Raw genomic sequence first — 18,772 nt, 5'->3', positions numbered from 1 at the left:
TGATATTGCTAGAGCAGATATTATCATCTTCATTTTCTTCACGAGGATCTCAGGCTCAGAAAAATGATTCAGTTCTCCCAAAGTCTCCCAGCTAACAAATGAGTTCAAACTTCAGGCTTTGGGCTCCAAAGAGCAGTGTCCCAGGATGCCCACCTGGAGGCACCCCCCCCCTCCGCCCAACTGCTCCTTCACCTGCTGCCAGATGGTGATGTTTCCTGAGATTCCTCTGTAGATCATTTCACACGGTGCTTAAAAATCACAATACCAAACATACCTGAGACTTGTAGCTGTGGCCCATGCTTTACATGATCTTCTTTGATCCTTACTTTATCCCTAACTCTAAGCAGGGTGAGTGTTCCCATTTGACAGATGAGGAAACAGGCATAAAATGTTTAATAACCATTACTTCGACTAGAAAAGATTTGGGTCCTAGTTCTCAGGTCCTAGTTCTCCTTCCACTGGGTCACTTTGTCTTCCAAAGAAGGAGCTTGGATGGGTTTCCTGGGCAACAGTGTCCTCCTGGGGTTGGGTCTTGGGTAGCATTTGGAGCTCTGTGGGGTGGGGGTGGGGTAGGAAGTAAAGTGTCCCTCTTGCCTCCCTGCTAACCCAGGACTGGTACCATCAATCTTATGACTGCGTTTGCGTAATGTTTGCCTCTGTACCTGATTTCAAAGTGTTCTACACCGAGTGTGACGTCAACAAAGAGGGACTGGAGTGCTTGAGGCTTCTAAATGAGATCATTGCCGACTTTGATGAGGTACCACAGTCCTACTCCATGACATCATTTGTGGTTTTCTTGGCAGAGATATTGGAGTGCTTTGTCGTTTCCTTCTCCAGATCATTTTACAGATGAGGAAATAGAGGCAAACACGGTTAAATAAGTTGCCCAAGTAAGGCTGAGACTAAATTTGAACTCAGGAAGATGAATCTTCCCAGATCCAGGACTGGAGCTCTAGCCACCCAGCTGCCTCAACTCTATAGGGCTTACAAAAATTTTTTTTCACCATAGCCCTATGAAGTAGGTAAATAGAGCAAGTATTTTTGTGCTCATTCTACAGAAGAGGAAATTGAGGCTTAGAAGAAATGATAGAAGAAAACACACTGGCTTGCCAATCAGAAGACCTAGGTTTGAATCCCAGTGTAACTAGTAACTGGTCTGAACAAATACTTTGTTTTCATTGAGTCTCAGTTTCCTCACTTGTAAAAGAGTGGAATGGCCTAGATGTTACCTAGACTGAATATGCTATAAATCTGTAACGATGTTATTATCAAAGCACTCAAATAATAACATTAGATTTTTTAAATTTTATTTAAGGCAATGGGATTAAATGACTTACCCAAGGCAATTATTAAATGTCTGAGGCTGGTTTTGAACTCAGGTGCTCCTGATTCCAGGGCTAGTGCTCTATCCACTATGTCACCAAGCTGCCCTAAGTAATATCAGATTTCTATAGAATATTTTATAAATGAGAAAAACAAGACCCAAGAAGGGGAAATCACTTGGTCAAAATCAACACTAGTGACTTAAGGACAGCTTACAATTTTACAGTTAATGCCTGGAAAATGTTGTCATGGCATCTTTCCTTCTCTTTTCAGTCTCAAATGTTTCATAGTCATATTTTCTTTGAGGAGTGAGAAGCAGCAGGACTGGTCTTCCCCATAGGTGAAATTGAGTCCCGGAGAGGGGAGAGGAGGGAATCCAAGTTCCTCTATGCTAACTTTTTCTTTAAGCTATGTTTTTTTCATTAAAACTCAAACAGAGTGGAGGGGATGAGAACAGGCCTCAAAATTGCTTTCTCATAAGAAAGGTATCTGAGTTATTTATTGGAATAATTTTGGAAATTGGAATTTCAGCCAGGAAGACATAAGCCCCAGTGATACCCAAGGAGAGAGCATTCTGTTTCTCTGAAGATGGAGCATAGATGGGGCCAGGTTTCCCACTAGAGTCTTTGATCTCTTACTTTGTTTCCTTCCTCTAGTTACTGCTGAAACCAAAATTCAGTGGGGTAGAGAAGATCAAGACTATTGGTAGCACCTATATGGCAGCTGCTGGGCTCAGCCTCACTCCTGGCCAGGAGAATCATCAGGTACAGCCCCAGACTATCAAAAGTATAATCACTTAAAATTATTTGAATTATGAGATAAATTACAAAACTGTAAACCTCAGACTTAAAGGAAGCTATATATATATATGAACTTCAACAAAATTTTAATAGCATCTAATTTACATCTCTTTCTATTTCTGGCCTTTTCCTCTTGTATCTATCAGATTTTCTTTCTATTTTTTTTTGGTAGTCTTAGAATAACTCTTATTTCTCAAGGTTTCCAAAACCATGTCCTTACGTTTGTCCTTCATTCTTGAAGAAGACCACACCATCTGGGGAGGTGATGCCATGACAAGTACATGAATTGGAGTTGAGTGAGGAGGTGCTGTGTTAAGTCACCAGCCTCACTTTCTCCTCCAGAGCCATCTGGGTCCAGTGGCCAGATATGGATCAGGATGACTGGAGATGGTCCTGGATGCAGGGCAATCAGGGTTAAGTGACTTGCCCAAGGTCACACAGTTAGTAAGTGGAAAGTGCCTGAGACTGGATTCAAACTCCTGACCTCCTGAATCCAAGGCCATTACTCTATCCACTGCACCACCTAGCTGCCTTTAACAGACTATAGGCATAATTACACTCATTTTATGGAGGGGGGGAAATGAGAGCTCAGACAGAATGATTTGTATTATGCCATATAAGTAGTTTGCAGGCAGATGCTATTGTTGATACTCAATAATACTGTGATCTTGGACAAGTCACCTTTCTTTTTTGGGCCTCAGTTTCTTCACACATAGAATGAAAAACTTGGACTAACTGGTCTCCCTGGTCCCTCTCAATTGATATTTTCTGGTTATCAGTGCTAAAGCACTCTATTTGAATTTGTTTTCTGACTCCAGCCCAGTGCTTGTTAGACCCCCCCCCCCCAGACTGTCTTTCCATGCTGCTGTTCTGATCAAAATTATGCTACTCTTTCTTCATTCTGTAACAATTCTTTGTATTTTTTAATATTTGTGGTTTTTAAGTGATTCAGTAATATTCTAATGTGTTGACATGTCCCAATCCATTCAGCCAATCTCTAATCCTCAAATCTTTAGGCTGTTGATTTGGAGAGTGGGAATCCTTGCCTTCTTGGTCCTCTTCCAGCAAGGGAGACAATGGCAACTGTCTGAGTCCTTTGGGCTTAGCTTCTGGGAAAGGGCTTAATAGGTATTGGGTAGCTCATCATTTTACTTGGCTAGATGGCCCCAGAGGGGAGCCCTTTTCCCATCTCCATGTGCTTTTCAGGGCAGCATGGATAGGGCAGAAACAGGACAAACTGCTTCAGGACTGTAATGGCACCCTAAAACTCATCTGTTCTACTTGACTCCTACTACTCCCCTTAAAAACTCACTTGCCCTGGGGATACCCAACCTCTGGCTCCACTTGGTTTCCAGGAAAGGCTTCATTTGGTGGATGTGCACAGGAGCAAAGAGGGTAGTGCTGTTGGCTAGTGAACAAGACTAAGGACCATTTGGGAAGCACTTTTCCAGGGTCATGCAAGGTCTAGAATTCTATGTCTTTGTCAGGATCAGGAGCGCCAACATGCCCACATAGGCATCATGGTGGAGTACAGTATTGCTCTGATGAACAAGCTGGATGGCATCAACAGACACTCCTTTAACACCTTTCGCCTCCGGGTTGGTGAGTTCACCTAAGAGTCAAGGGATCCTGGTGGACAGAAGTAGAGGGAAAGCGGAGGGGTAACCTTAAATAATGATTTAGTATGTCATCAGTAGGCTTCCAGAAAGACTCACTTTTAAACTTTACTAGAGCTAGAAAGCTACTTAATTTTTTCTTTAAAATTCCTAGGGGGTTTTCCTAAGTGATAATATTCCAAGGGCTGGGAAGTTTTTCTGAATGTCTAAACAAAGTTATATTTTTATTTCATTTGGGATTTTAATTTTTAAAATAAATTTTAGTTTTTAATATTCTGTTAGTCTGATTATAGACAACTCTTCTTTCCCTACCTTGATTTTAAAATTTGAATTGGCATTATTTTTCTTTTTTGCAAGGCAATGGGGTTAAGTGACTTGCCCAAGACCACACAGCTAGGTAATAAGTGTCTAAAGCTGGATTTGAACTAAGGTCCTCCTGACTCCAGAGCTGATACTCTATCCACTTTATCCACTTAGCTGCCCAGCATTATTTTTCAGTAGATGACTAAACTCTCCTCTACCCTCTTGTCCCTTCAAAGAGATCTCATCATTTTAGGTATGTAGTCTATATTCAGACCACTACAGTACTTCTTGGTTTTGGAAAATAGATTTTTGAGGTTTCCTTCAAGACTTGCTTTCAATGAAAGGTTTGGCAGTGTGGTTCTGACCAGAAGTCCTAAAGCCAGTTTCTGAACTGAACTCATTACAAATTCTTTTCTTCAGGCATCAACCATGGGCCTGTCATAGCAGGGGTGATTGGTGCACGCAAACCTCAGTATGACATCTGGGGAAACACAGTCAATGTTGCCAGCCGAATGGAGAGTACTGGAGAACTTGGGAAAATACAGGTATAAAAAAAAAGCTTCTAATGAGATTGCAGATAGCTGTGCTGGGGAAAACAAAATCCTAGAGTGAGAATTAGGAGTCCTGGCTTTGTTACTAGGTGACCTTGGGCAAGGCGCAGCTCTACCTGCACTTGAGCTGGGAAGGCCCTTAGGGACAGCTTGTTCAATCTCCTGAGGTCTTCCTAAGGCTTTCCTTCTGTGTATATTTTGTAGATTGGACTAGCTGGACTAGATCTTCCTTAGGATTCCCTCCCCTGTCTCACAGTTTGTGTCTAGACTATCTCCTATGCCCAATCCACAAGTAATTTGTTGTATCAGGTACTGTACTAGGCTCTGGGAATAGACAAAAATGAAATGGTCCCTGCCCTCAAGGAATTTACATTGTCAGGAGACATGAATGAAAATAAGATTATACAAAATAAATGAGATTATTTCAGGGGTGAAAGGGCTAATAAAATTATAGGTGTACCCTCCTCCCATAGAACAAAGTGCATCACTTGTTACGGATAAATGGATGTCTTAACTTTCATTGTTATGTATATCCACTGAAAGTTCTACTACCCTTGTAGTAGAGCCCTGGGTTCTGAAAAACTACACCAGAAAAGGCAGGGTCTAGTGTCCTCTAAGCTGCAAATGTTGGATACTGAGTCACTGATGCACTGTTTGCTGTCTGAGGAGCAGTCCAGAGGCTCATCGCCTAATGTTGGCCCCTGGGGGCCATATATATCTTCTGTTAAATGCTGTGAGCTGCATTGATAGAAACTAATTATGCATGTAATCCCTACTCTGAGGTTAATTTCCTCTTTCACAAAGGCATAGATTTTTGTCATGTTTTCCTTTGCAGGTTACTGAGGAGACCAGTACCATCCTTCAAAAACTGGGCTATTCTTGTGAATGCCGGGGACTCATTAATGTCAAAGGCAAAGGAGAGCTGAGAACTTACTTTGTCTGTCCTGATACCACTAAGTTCCAGGGGATGGGGCTAAACTGAGGAATTTCACTGGATTGTGAGGTTTAATTACTTTGCCCTTCTTCAGCAAGTAAAGGCGAGGATTGGTGGGCTTAGCCCTTGAAACTTTCTGGACAGGCAAAAAAAACTCCCATCTCCTTGCCTTGGAGTTGCTTTAAAGAATTTCCCATCTCTTGGATAAGAGACACTGCTTTTGGCCTAAACCAGCAACAGAACCGAGTCTTTGAGAAACAACTTCTAAGAAAGAGTGAGGCATCGAGGTTTGGAGAGCATGGGAGGTACACCAAACTTCTGGCAGTTCTTGTAGAGCTGTTCCTGGGACCAAAGGCAGGAGTTTGGATTATAACCGTAGCTGGAAGCTGTTATGCCACAGAATGCCATCTAGTGACTTCATGGCAACAAAAAGATGCTTTTTTTGATTGAAACTATTTGACATTTAGTCAGTTCTTATATCTAATGTTGCTTTAAAATGAATTTTCTGTTGAACTTAGGATGGACTCCTGACTTTGCTCTGGTTGATTACCTACAGGGGAAATCACTTCTGGGGAAGAACTATGGAAATGAACACTGGTTGACTTTCTTAGTAAGTTAACAACAGGGCCAGGCCTCAATGGTGGTTTGAAATCCCTCTTAGTTCTGCACATCCCAGATAAAACTTTTATTCAATGGGGGAAAAATACCCCAAAACAAAACTCTAAAGGCATTTTTTTCATTTCTAGATTTCAAACAATGGAGTATGTTTCAAAGGAAACATTGCTGTAGATAATTACTGTTTTTCTGTTTCTCCATGTTCTCATGGGTTTGTTCTAAATGGATACATTATTAATGCAGCGTTTTAAAAGATTTTCTTAGTGCATGAAAAATTAACTCTTAAGTCCATCATCTGCTTTTTTCAAAATGACTTACAAGTCCAAGAAGTTAATGCCATGAATGTGTTCTTAGTTTTTTATATTAGACCTTGGATAGGGTCATCTGCAAGCATTTTCATTTTGGTTCTCTCAAAAAAGTCTTTGGGGGCAGCTAGGTGGCGCAGTGGATAAAGCACTGACTCTGGAGTCAGGAGTACCTGGGTTCAAATTTGGTCTCAGACACTTAATAATTACCTAGCTGTATGGCCTTGGGCAAGCCACTTAACCCATTTGCCTTGCAAAAAAAAAAGTCTTTGTATTGCCACTGAGTTTCCTGTCTCAGGACATCATTAATCTTACATTATAAGCAGGTGAGAAACCATCTGCTTTTTGCTATGCTATCACTGTTCAGACCAGAGGAAGAAAATGTATGTAGCTTTAGAGAAAGCTGTCCCAGCATGAAACTACCTGTAGGAGTATCTTCTTTACCTCTTTGATTTGCACCTGGAAACCAGCAAAAGCTTTAAGAACTAAAGGAATCATCCAGCAAATAGAAAGGAAGATCCCAGAAGGCAGGAAATCCTGTCTTTCTGCAGGTGTGATGTCCCAATCATCATTCTCCTTCGCAGAAATGCAAAGATTATTCTTATTCTTAAATCAATAACTCTTCAACTCCCTTTGGAAACAAATCAAGTTTATGAAAGAATTTTAAAGTTTCTTGACTGTTTAAGAACAGTGTGCTTTCATAGGAGTGTAGATTTAGAGTTGAAGGCACTTTGGAAATTGAGTCAAATCCTTGCAAACAGCCTCACAGAAGTGAGGTATTGTGGCCAAGGTCCAATCCTCTTTAGTGCCACAGCTAGGATCTGAATGCAGATCCTCTTTCAATCGTTTGGGGGTAGGGGGATGACAAACTATTTCATTTGTTTACAAGCAGAACTAAATAGTAACATAATTTTAGAGAAAGATTTCTAATCTAGGTCTAGAGATTTAAAAATGCTGAATTTCATAAGATATAATGTGGACAATTTTGAGGCAAATTACTACTCAATCTGTCTCATCCAAATTCAGTTTTCCATTTAGGGGCTAGGGTTCACCAATATCAAAAATGTGTTCACAAATACTTAAGTGAACAGAAAAGGCTTTTGGTGATGCAGAGAGGACCAGTTCTTTTCCTGGGATATATGTCTCAAGAGTAGTCTTGTTCTAATACACTCTCCTAGTCAGATCAAATCTGGGATACATATTAGGTTCTAATTAGTACAAATAATAAAGCTCTAGAAATGCTTGCACTATTTGAAATTTGCATTGCATATTCCCATTGTCCTAGAACCACAGAATTCTAATGTTGAATAGTGTGAATTCTTATTACCTATGGCCACTTGGTGGTATTCATCATTGGAGAAATTGAGGAACTGGTCTGCATTCTGATGATGTTTGTCCTTCATTCTTTTTTTTTGTTTTGTTTTTAGGTTTTTGCAAGGCAATGGGGTTAAGTGGCTTGCCCAAGGCCACACAGCTAGATAATTATTAAGTGTCAGAGAGGCTGGATTTGAACTTAGGCACTCCTGACTCCAGGGCCCATGCTCTATTCACTGTGCCACCTAGCCAACCCCTGTCCTTCATTCTTAAAGAAGACCATGACATCAGAGAAGTGATACCATGACAAACACATGAATTGATTTGAGTAAGGTGGAGCTATGCTAAGTCACCAGTCTCACTTTCTCCTCCAGGGCCATCTGGATCCAGTGGTCCAATATGAATCAAGACAACAGGAGATGGCCCTGGATGTGAGGCAAGGTTTAAGTGACTTGTCCAAGGTCATGCAAACTAGTGAGTATCAAATATCTGAGACTGGATTCGAACTCCCATCTTCTGGACTCCAAGGCCAGTGCTCTATCCATTGCGCCATCTAGCGGCCCCTAGTTCTGCATTCTACATTTTAAGGAAGATGATAAGCTGGAGGAAGGTAATCAGGAGGTTGAAGTCCTCAAATACAAAATATATGAAGCTTTATTGAAAGAACTGGACTTATTTAACCTAGAAAAGTCTTGAGTATCAGGGGAAGATAAAGTAACTTTTTAAATATGAAGGAAAAAAGAATTAGGCTTGTTTTTGGGGGTCAAACAAGGCACAACAGGTAGAAGTTGCAAAGACGTCAATTTAGGTTTGAGTGAAGGAAACATTTCTAATCAATTAGAGGTATACATGGAATGGCCACTCTGGGATGAGGTGCAGCCCTCCAGTCCTGGAGGTCTTTATGGAAAAAAACTTGCTAAGTCTGCTATCTGGCAATAGGCTAGAACAGGGTTGTCTAAAATGTGGCTTCTCACAGTGCAATTTTATGCAGCCCTGTTAAGTATATGCTTAGTAAATGAAGCTGAGCTACCACAGAGCTCAACAGCAAATCAAAATATATTGTCTATTGTTTCAAAAAACTTTTAAAAGTAAGGTTGGTCAGCCCTGGGCTAGGATAATATGGCCTCTGAAGTCCCTTCCAATATTGCAATACTAACCCATTTTCTGCCATGAGTTGCTGATATCTGAAATCATATGTAGCACCTGATATAACTGCATGAAAAAAAAAGCAACATTTCCCTTCAGCAGATGATACCGAGTGGTGCTACTAGTGGTGTGGGCACTCCCTTCATACTCCCAGATTACAACCCCTTCATGTCTTAGCAGGGGGTGCTAATGTATTACTGTGGCTCAAACAGCCTGATCACCTTGGGGCCTAGTCTTGTAATAAGCCTCTTCATCATGACTTGCCAGAGAGCATGTGCATAGCATTTATTGGCACAAATAAAGGACTGGGATGAGTTTGTGTTCAGAGTTGCCATGACCTCAAATGACCAGGATCTCTTCCATCCCTCAATGAAGCAAGCATCAGCAGAGCTTTAGCAGAGGTGCTTGATATACGTCACAAAGCAAAATTTGTCCAGGAAGGACAACAGGTTTGTGTCAGTGTGGATATTTGGCCACAAAACATGTTTTTTTTTTTTTACTTTTATTTACATAACTCTACTCAGATGAGAATGGTTAGTAAGTTTTTCCTAGATCGAATCTGCCAGAAGAAATGGAAATTTATTGAAAATTTCAGTGTTTTACATAAATTTTAACAAAACTACTCTTCTATGACCTAAGAATATCTACTAAGGTGGCAGACTGTCAAATCTTGTCAAACTGACTAGTAGGGAACAGTTTAAAGTTCTTTACTTTCCCAAGTGAAATGGAAGATCTTAAGTATAAATTTTTCTATGTTCAGAATAATGCCACAAGTATATTTTTAGAGGTACATGTGGAATAACCGGAACTCACATTGATGATGAATCTTTAACATTTGTTTCAAAGCAGTATTATTTCATTATAACAACTTTAATAAGGATATTTCTAAAAAAGCAGCAATATTTCATAAGCTACATTTACAATTTGAAAGTGTTTGACATCTTTTCTATTTTATTGAAAAGTATAAAAACAGTTATGAAATTTTGTTTACACAGTAGTATTTAAGAAAAAGCTCTTGCTCTAAACAGAGACTCTTCAGTAATTCCCTTGAATTATTTTTTCTGGTTGTTTCATGGAATGAAATTTTAAAAACTGGTAAAAAATTATGCATACATCACTTTGTCTAACGAGTCAAAAACTTATAGCTCCTTATAATTGCCTTTAACAAAAAGTGTCTGGTTTCTAATTAAACCAGTAATGTGCAGAAGTTTTTTTTTTTTAAGGAAAAACTTGCATTATTTTAGAAAATGAACAAATTTTTTTTTTTTATAAAAAATTCTTGTCAAACCAAAAAAATACTGCAGCTTCCTAAAACTTCCTTAGCATGTTATTAAATAAAATGTCTCAAACGGGTTATTAAGGCACTTTCATGGGATTGAATTGGTAGGGTTCATAAAAGGATTATCTAGCTCGAACTTCTCATTTTAGCAATGGGCAAATAGAGAAGTTGAGTGACTTGCCCAAGGTCACAAGGCTAGGCGGGTAATACAATGAATAGAATGCTGCTTGCTTGTGAGGGTCAAATGAGATGGCAAATGTTGCTTTGCAATCCTTAAATAGCTATATAAATGTTATTATAAGTATGCAGATAATATTAGCTAGCATTTATACAGTGCCTCCTGGCAAAGTTGGTGCTATTATCTCCATTTTTCAGTTTAAGAAAATCGAGGCAAATAGAGTTAGTAGACTCATCCATTATGTAAGCAGCTACAATTGGCCAGGATTTGACTTCAGGTCTCTGATTCTTTATATTTAATTGTAAATTCTTTTAAACTTTCCCCTCTTAGATTATTTACTCTGATTTAAGTATGAATTTATTATTATTATTATTATGAGTGTCCTTTCCCTAAATGCTAATGTAATATTTTCTGACCTCTTAGAGGGTCTGATTCACAAGTCTTTCTTTCTATAAATCCTCCACAAAAGGCTTCATTTAGTACACTTCTACTTTGAAAGGTAAATTTCTTTTTCCTACAACCTAATTGTTTTTGATAGAATTTAAGTCAGTATTGTTACAACAAATGTGAGATTTTTCTAAAGTCAGCTGATCAAAGATGCACAAATTTAGAGAATCCACCCCAAATGTTCACATGGTCTATTTGTGCCTGACCTGAGGTAGAACAATCCATGCTCATATTGGTCTGATTGGCCACACTGTAATTTGACTCTTATCATAGTGACGCCATTTTGGTTCTCTTCTGAGAATGGACAACCAGGGGTAGCTAGATGGTGCAGTGGATAGAGCACCAACCCTGGAGTCAGGAGTACCTGAGTTCAGATTTGAGCTCAGACACTTAATAATTACCTAGCTGTGTGGCTTTGGGCAAGCCACTTAACCCCACTGCCTTGCAAAAAAAAAAATGATAGAGAATGGACAACCAGCAGCCAACAGTGAAAAAGATAATTAAAATTATGTAAAATTATCTTTATATACTTATTTCAAAGTACCCTTTAAATGCTTGGATTTATTACTATAATTTATTTACTTTTTAAAGGATAGTTGCAGTTTCAGAATTTTTTCTTAGTTTTTGTTCTAAATTCATTATGTTTAATCAAAACTTCTGAGGAATTCCACCATATTCTCAAATGTAGTAAGTGATGTAATGAACCACCAACCACATGCCTATGGCCTCTGCTTTACCAAAATAGCTCAATTCTATTGTAGCTGACCTTTGTATTTCAGATAAAAATAGATTAGTGTCTCGTTTAGTTCATTGCAATTAAGTCTTTAGCATGGCAGATATGACCTTTAAGAAACTTTAAGTAGAAATGTATACTTTATGACTTGTTCAAGGATGTATTTCCTACTGTTATCTCCTTTATTGACCCTCGATATTGTTCCAGGGCAGGGAAATGTCTGAAATAGAGAAGGGGAGGGGAAGAGGGAGGGAGGGGGGGGAGAGGGGGAGGGAGGGAGGGAGGGAGGGGGGGGAGAGGGGGAGGGAGGGAGGGGGGGGGAGGGAGGGGGGGAGGGAGGGAGGGAGGGGGGGGGAGGGGGGGAGGGAGGGGAGGGAGGGAGAGAGAGAGAGAGAGAGAAAGAGAGAGAGAAAGAGAGAAAGAGAGAGAGAGAGAGAGAGAGAGAGTGTGTGTGTCTGTGTGTGTGTGTGATACCCTATTGCTATAAAATTCCCAAATGAACCCTTTTTGCGGCAAGGGGTGAGGGGAGTTCATCCATTCACCAAGAAAATCAGCAAAAGCAAGAATTGTGCAATGGAAACCTAATCAAAGTTGGTGGCTCAACATCATCTATGACATGACTACATTGCTAGGAATATTGCATTCCTAGTATGTTACTGAAACATGTTACTTAAGATTTATTTAAGGGGATAAATATACTCTTGAGAGGAAGTGTGGAATAGTGATAGAATAGACCTGGTTCAAATTTTGCTGCTGTTACTCAAGGCAAGTCACTTTAACCTCTTATTGCCTCTAGCCCACCCTCTAAGATTGATGTTTCAGAGCTGCTGATCTGCATTAGAAGAAGAAATTCTTTACGGATGGCCTCCCTCTTCCTTCCACCCCCCAAAAGTTCTGCCTAGTATGATAGTGGGAAAAATCTTGATTTAAAATTTTTTTTTCAGTTAAGGAAGAGACCCTAAGCACTGTTCAAAACCATATACCCAACTCAGCTATCAGGGACAACGTCAAACCATCTCCCTCTGGGATAATTAAAATAACAATAGCTAACATTTATATACTGCTTATTCTAGGTCAGGCACTGTGTTAATTGCTAAAAATTATATTATTTGATCCTCACAACAATCCTGGAAGGTAAATGCTATTATGATTCCCGTTTTACAGAGGAGGAAACTGAGACAGACAGGTTAAGTGACTTGCCTAGGGTCACATAGCTAGTAAGTGACTGAGGTTAAATCTAACCTGGGTCTTCCTGACTTGAGGTCCTATTTTTTGTCTTCTGTATCACCAGCTGCCTCAGTGTTCTCAGCAAGAACCCGAAGTAACAGTTTTTTTTTTAGCAATTGTGATTAAGTCTTTTTTTTTCTTACCACTTTATACTTTTAAGTTAGGAGCTAATTTGCTCTGCTTTCCCTAGGAGAAAATAGGAACCATGGCAAATATGAATAATCCAATTGTTTTAATTAATTTTGTATTTTTAAAGTAGCTTGGCTCTTTAAATTTACGAATCTTATCATGGTTATCTGTTAAATAAATGTGGTTTTTCTGATACTGAATTGTTTCATTTTTAATACCATGGACTTTGTTGAGGTTTTTTTGGTACTGAAGATATCACAATCTTGGTTGAGGTGTTCAAACAAAATAGATTTTAAAATAAGATACTAAGATGTTATTGAAATTATTAATAACATAGCTGGTAATTTAAGGTTCAGATTTATTACTTTAATACATGTTGTATCTCTGGAACACTAAAATTGATGTTCCAAAGTAACATTAAAAACACAATTTACAAATATTTAACGTGCCCTGAAAAATGTCCAAGTTAAGAATGAAAAAAATATATACACTATATATAATCAACCACTGGTATAACTTCAAATTCCATCAGATCCACATTCAGTGGTGCTGATTTTTTTTGGTTCTTCAAGATCTGAAAGAAAAAAATAGATGGACTTCTATTTTTATTCAGAATTTTCCTTTAATTAGAATGTATATGTATGTATTATCTGTTTGTTTGCATGTATGTATATATACAGGCCATAATAACTGTCAAAAGCCATTCTCAATGACTTAGCTGATGTGTTAGTGCAATTCTTCATTAAGATGGAAATGTAGAGTCAATTGTTAGGCTTTAAAAAGGTGCATGAATACCACTGATTTCTGTTATCTTTACTGGAAGGATTGCTTAATCATTTCTTTACAAAAATAAGAAAGTTAAAACTAGTTTCTATCTAACACTTTAAGTCTACATATAATCCTTTTAAATATTCAGAACTTTATTTGAGGCAAATGGAAGAGGACTGATAAAGATTTTATTTTCCTATTAGTGCTCTGTGGAGCATACACACTAGTCATTGGACATGTAATAAAAATGAATAAAAATCTTGAGAATTCATATAAACTTGCTCAAATCAAGGGAGTAGATTTCTCAAACCTGGAAAAAACCAGGAACTCACCTTCTGTTAGATCTATGAAGCTGTTTTCTATGACAGGAGAAGGAATAGAAATTCCCATTGCTTTCCGGATTCCATACATGCTTACTATGTCACCTGGGGTTACTTGCTGAGCAAGTTCTTTTAGATTATTGGTCACCTGTTCAGCTAGGGGAAAAAAATATTGAAATTAGTTTGTGATACTAAACCTTGTTGTTTCTTAAGATAATTTCATTCAAATCCAAAAGAACACAAATTGTATCTACCTTTGGTACTATGCATTAATTTGTTCATATCATTACTTGGCAAGTTCATCAACAACCACCCCCTCAACATCCATACTGCCACATTTTTACTAAGATGACCAACGTACCCAAATGCATCTCTCTGTAAGATGGTCCCAAAAGACAAATCATATTAGGAGGAGGTCTGGTACTTAGACGTTCATTCTGAGCCTCTTGAAGTTCTCTGAGTAATTTTGTGGTTTCATCAAGTTTCCTCTGGAACACTTCGGCCTCTGTGTTACAAGGAAGAAACAAGATGAGAAAAATGAGGCCTGTAGAGAATATTCACCCAGTTTTTGACACTGTGCAGGGCTTTAATATGACCTTGTCATTAAGTGTGCAGGTTTATATGTTACCTTTCTCATGGGAAGAACACAAATGAACTTGGTGAAATAAGCTCAGCCTTCTTTATTCATTGCCCAGGATTACCCATTACTTACTAAGGATTAAAAATGCAATAGTCCTTAACTTTTGAATACGGGCAACAATTATCATTAAAACACTTACGATTCCCCCATCCCCCTATATTTGATAACTGTATTTATTCTGTACAATATCAGAGTTAAATAAAATTCAAAATGACAGTGTTTGGTATGCACGCAGAGTTGTAAACTCTCTTACAAGAATGTCATTTCTCTGAGAGGCTTGCAGCACAAAGGCTGGAAACCACTGCTTGCTCTTATATGACATTAAATCTTGATGTGGTATCAGGATTCTATGCTTAATTTATTAGGACACTCACCTTCAGAGTCAAAAATCTCAATCTGGGCTCCAAAGTTTGTGACTGCCTTTAAAGCTGTAAGTCTGTCCTTATTAGTACCAGAGTCCAAGGAGCCAGCTGAGTCTGTTTCCATAACCTGTCAAAAACAAAACAAAACAAAAAACAAACAAAACCAAAAACCCTCCTCTAATTGTTTTAAGTCTGTTAAGTCGCAGGATTGTAAGTGAAAAGAAAAATAAGATGGTTTGTGGATAAACTCTCCTGAGACATTTTTACTTAGCAGTCACAATTTTTGAGTCTGGAAAAATGATTTCATAAGCATCCTTTCAAAATACTAAGCTCAAACTTGAACAAAAATATATCCATAAATCCATAAACTGTCTTGTATAGCTTGTGCAATGTACCTTGTTTCTTAGTGAAATCTGTTAAAGCAGAAATAGGCTACCATTTTGTTTAATTTGTAATTTTTAATATGAAAACAGGAGAATTTGCTAACTCATCCTCTTATTGTTAAAACAGATATTGTTTTCTATCAGTCTATATTGGGATCATATTTGAGTTTTTAAGAGTAGATAGTTAACATAAGAGTTTTTATAGCTCCTAAGGCAAGATATCAGGACTGCATGAGAGAATTAAATCTATTTTTAAAATATTAACATTTAGTTTTAGAAGCAACAGACAAACTAAATTTCTATTTTTTCAGGAATAGGTCAACACAGAAAATAAGCTCATTACTAGGATAACAATAGTTATTTTAATATACAGTGTTACCAACTAAAGCTTTTTAGATGATTATTCTCCATATAAATATTTAAAAATGGTAACAGTCACCTCCATGTCTTTTGCATTGTCAAGACTACCATTCTGGGTTTCACCTTCAGTTATTGGCTGCAAGGAAAAGAAAAAATAAAAATTTTCTGTTGTTATATCAATAAAAAAGGAAAACTAGTAGACAAGGAACACTTGTATGTGCCATAAAATTAAGAGGCATTAGACATCTAGCAAGAGATAAGCTGCAAAATTCTGCATAAGACAATTAAAAATAATGCTTTGAAATGAACTAGATGCTTAAAAAACTACCATGTAATTGTAATCTTTTAGATATTTTGATAAAAGGATGCACTTATCTAATGCATAAAAAAAATTCACACATTCAAATCCCACTGTTTAGTTTTTAGTCTGATAAACCAATGACAATGGAGGGAAGAGAATCTTAGGGCCTGTTCTGTTAGCAGAAGTGATGAGTTCAACTGGCCTTAAGCTTACCACAGAAGAGGAATTTTTTCTTCTTTAGACTTTTAAAAAGTGGCCTGAGGAAAGAAAATCTAATAATGGGATTGTATAAAAACAAAAGGAGGACTTTTTTTTTTTTGCAAGGCAAATGGGGTTAAGTGGCTTGCCCAAGGCCACACAACTAGGTAATTATTAAGTGTCTGAGACTGGATTTGAACCCAGGTACTCCTGACTCCAGGGCCAGTGCTTTATTCACTTCACCACCTAGGTGCCCCAAGAAGGACTTTTTTTTTGTAAAGTATTTTTAAAAATACACAGACCAATAAAGAAGGTAGGTCAGGAAGAAACGCAGACAACAAGTAAGACCAGCTTTGCAGACTATGTTTTCAATTTATTATATATTTGAAAGGAAAAACAAGCTATATGTAATAAAATTACATGATTTCATGTTTAATTCTCCCTTTCTGATCTACTGTATATATTTCAAAATGCTCATTTTATTTGATGTTAAGTTCAGAAGAAAAAAAAAAGAGGTCTGGAAAGGATATTACTGTTAGTTATACAATGATAGAACACAATCAAATGATAAACAAATGATAGCTATATTAGCCATCCATTTGAAATTATATTAAATCTCTATTAATTCAAGGTCATTTAAGAGGAAATGTACCCTTTTGAAATGATGAAAAATTCAGTAGAAATATCACTTAAGTTGGGCAGAGAAAGAGTTAGTTTAACAGAATTTCTGAGTAGAGGGTCGTTTTCTTCCTAAGGGTAAAAATCAGCTGCCCATTATTATACTCTAAGCAGCAGAATTGAAGAATTGTTAGTTCCCAAAGAATAGCAGCAGGCAACAGCAAAGTATAGACAGAGGAAGATGGTGAACATCAGCACTACTTATGCCATAGCTACAATCTTTGAAAGTGTTCTTGGGGCAGCTAGGTGGCACAGTGGATAGAGCACTGGAAAGTGCTCTGAGTTCAAATTGGACTTCAGATACTTAATAATTGCCCAGCCGTGTAACCTTGGGCAAGTCACTTTACCCCCACTGCCTTAAATAAATAAATAAATAAAAGAAAGAAAATGTTCTTAGCTTTCAGTGCATCTTTCTAAGGCCTCTTGAGGCACAAGAGAAGGTGCAGAGGTAGCAGTGAAAGCTCCACTAGTAAAAGCAATACAAATTTTGTGAAGAAAACTCTTCCCTACTTCACTAGCAACTGCTGTTATTGTCCAGTCATCTCAGGTGTGTCCAAGTCTTTGTGACTCCTCTTGGCAAAGATATTGGAGGTCATCTGTCAGATGAGAAAACTGAGGCAAACAGGATGAAGTGATTTGCCCAGTGTCACACAGCTAGAAAGTATCTGAGGCAAGATGAGTCTTCCTAACTCCAGGTCTAGCGCTCTATCTAGCTGTTCCTACTAGCAACTGCAACCATGTGAAACTATTTAAACTCTTGGTTTGAAGCTGGGAGACAGATTAAGTTCCTGTTTACATGCAGAACTGTATGTCTGATATAAGAAAATGTAGGTTCTACATAATTATAAACCAGTTTAATTTTAACAAAGTTAGGATACAAGCTCTGTTACACAAACCTATACTCCTAAGGATGAGAAAAACTAATGTAGATTGAAGTTCAATTCTTTAAAAGTCTCGACTAGAATCCCAGCAGCTGAGTTATTAGTTTCCTCTCATTGTCCTCCACCCATGACCTCCACCTTCCCTGGGTGGAGCTGTTTTTTTAAGATGAAGGGAATTTGGTTTTGATATTGGTTAATACCATAGTTTCATAACACTGAGTGACTGATGTTTGAGAACCATGCTGAATTGTACTATCTTTATTTATTAGAGTTCTTACCGTTTCAAGCTCTCTGAGGGATCGAGAATGTCCTCCCTTTGTTAGAACATCCAGTAAACTATCTGCCATAACATATGGATAATCCTGTGATGTAGCCAAGAACTCATGGATACTAGAAAAGAATTACAAAAGGATTTATAGGAAGAGACAGGAGAGTGCATTTCAGGCTTGACCAGTCATGGGGATGGAAGATGAAATTAGGGTTTGGAAAGTAGCTCAAAGTTTAATTTTGCTAGACTAGAGAGAGCATGAATGGAAATAATATAAAATAATCCTAGAATAGTTAAGTTGCCAGCAGACAATGGAGTGTTTTAAGGTTATCCTCGAAGCAAAAGCCTGTGAAATCTTCAAGCAAGGTAGTAATATTGGCTAGACCACTGACGCTGGAAAATTATTTTGTCAACTGTGTGTAGGTTGGATTAGAGAGGAAGCAAGTAGAAGCAGTATTACTGTAATAACCTCCTCAGTAAGAAGATTATCACAACAATCCAGCATGAAGATATGAGTGCATGAACCAGAATAGTGTCTATATTGAGTGCATGTGAGAGATTTTGAGCTGTAATCAAGAAAAATTCAAGATGACCCTGAGATTCTGAACATCAACATGGCTGGAGAATGACAGCATTTAAAAAAAAAATAGAGACAGGGGCGGCTAGGTGGTGCAGTAGACAGAGCAATGGCCCTGGAGTCAAGAGTATCTGAG

The 18,772-nt window shown here is 38.1% G+C and overlaps 2 protein-coding genes across 13 annotated transcripts in view; one reads left to right on the top strand and one right to left on the bottom strand.

The window, feature by feature from the left end:
* ADCY7 (adenylate cyclase 7) overlaps positions 1 to 11,780 on the top strand; it is a 134,469-nt gene extending 122,689 nt beyond the window's left edge. For all 11 annotated transcript variants that reach the window (XM_074211366.1, XM_074211362.1, XM_074211360.1 and 8 more), the window contains 5 exons: positions 611 to 757; positions 1,980 to 2,087; positions 3,611 to 3,725; positions 4,463 to 4,587; positions 5,429 to 11,780. In XM_074211366.1, the coding sequence (XP_074067467.1) occupies positions 611 to 757; positions 1,980 to 2,087; positions 3,611 to 3,725; positions 4,463 to 4,587; positions 5,429 to 5,575 (642 nt within the window). In that variant the 3' untranslated portion in view covers positions 5,576 to 11,780. The remainder of the gene's footprint in view (positions 1 to 610; positions 758 to 1,979; positions 2,088 to 3,610; positions 3,726 to 4,462; positions 4,588 to 5,428) is intronic.
* Positions 2,987 to 18,772, bottom strand: part of BRD7 (bromodomain containing 7) — a 53,596-nt gene continuing 37,810 nt past the window's right edge. The window contains exons 12-17 of one of the 2 annotated variants that reach the window (XM_074211368.1): positions 18,070 to 18,181; positions 15,813 to 15,869; positions 15,003 to 15,117; positions 14,350 to 14,493; positions 14,001 to 14,144; positions 2,987 to 3,752 (exon numbers count right to left, since the gene is read on the bottom strand). In XM_074211368.1, the coding sequence (XP_074067469.1) occupies positions 3,736 to 3,752; positions 14,001 to 14,144; positions 14,350 to 14,493; positions 15,003 to 15,117; positions 15,813 to 15,869; positions 18,070 to 18,181 (589 nt within the window). In that variant the 3' untranslated portion in view covers positions 2,987 to 3,735. Of the gene's footprint in view, positions 3,753 to 12,001; positions 13,475 to 14,000; positions 14,145 to 14,349; positions 14,494 to 15,002; positions 15,118 to 15,812; positions 15,870 to 18,069; positions 18,182 to 18,772 lie in introns of those variants that run through there. The other variant, XM_074211367.1, reaches the window with a different exon arrangement.

Source organism: Macrotis lagotis, chromosome 1, assembly GCF_037893015.1.
Source record: "Macrotis lagotis isolate mMagLag1 chromosome 1, bilby.v1.9.chrom.fasta, whole genome shotgun sequence".
In the NCBI taxonomy this organism is placed as follows: Eukaryota; Metazoa; Chordata; class Mammalia; order Peramelemorphia; family Peramelidae; genus Macrotis; species Macrotis lagotis.
The sequence above is the reverse complement of the archived record's forward strand: the minus strand, read 5'-3'. Positions and strand labels throughout refer to the sequence as shown.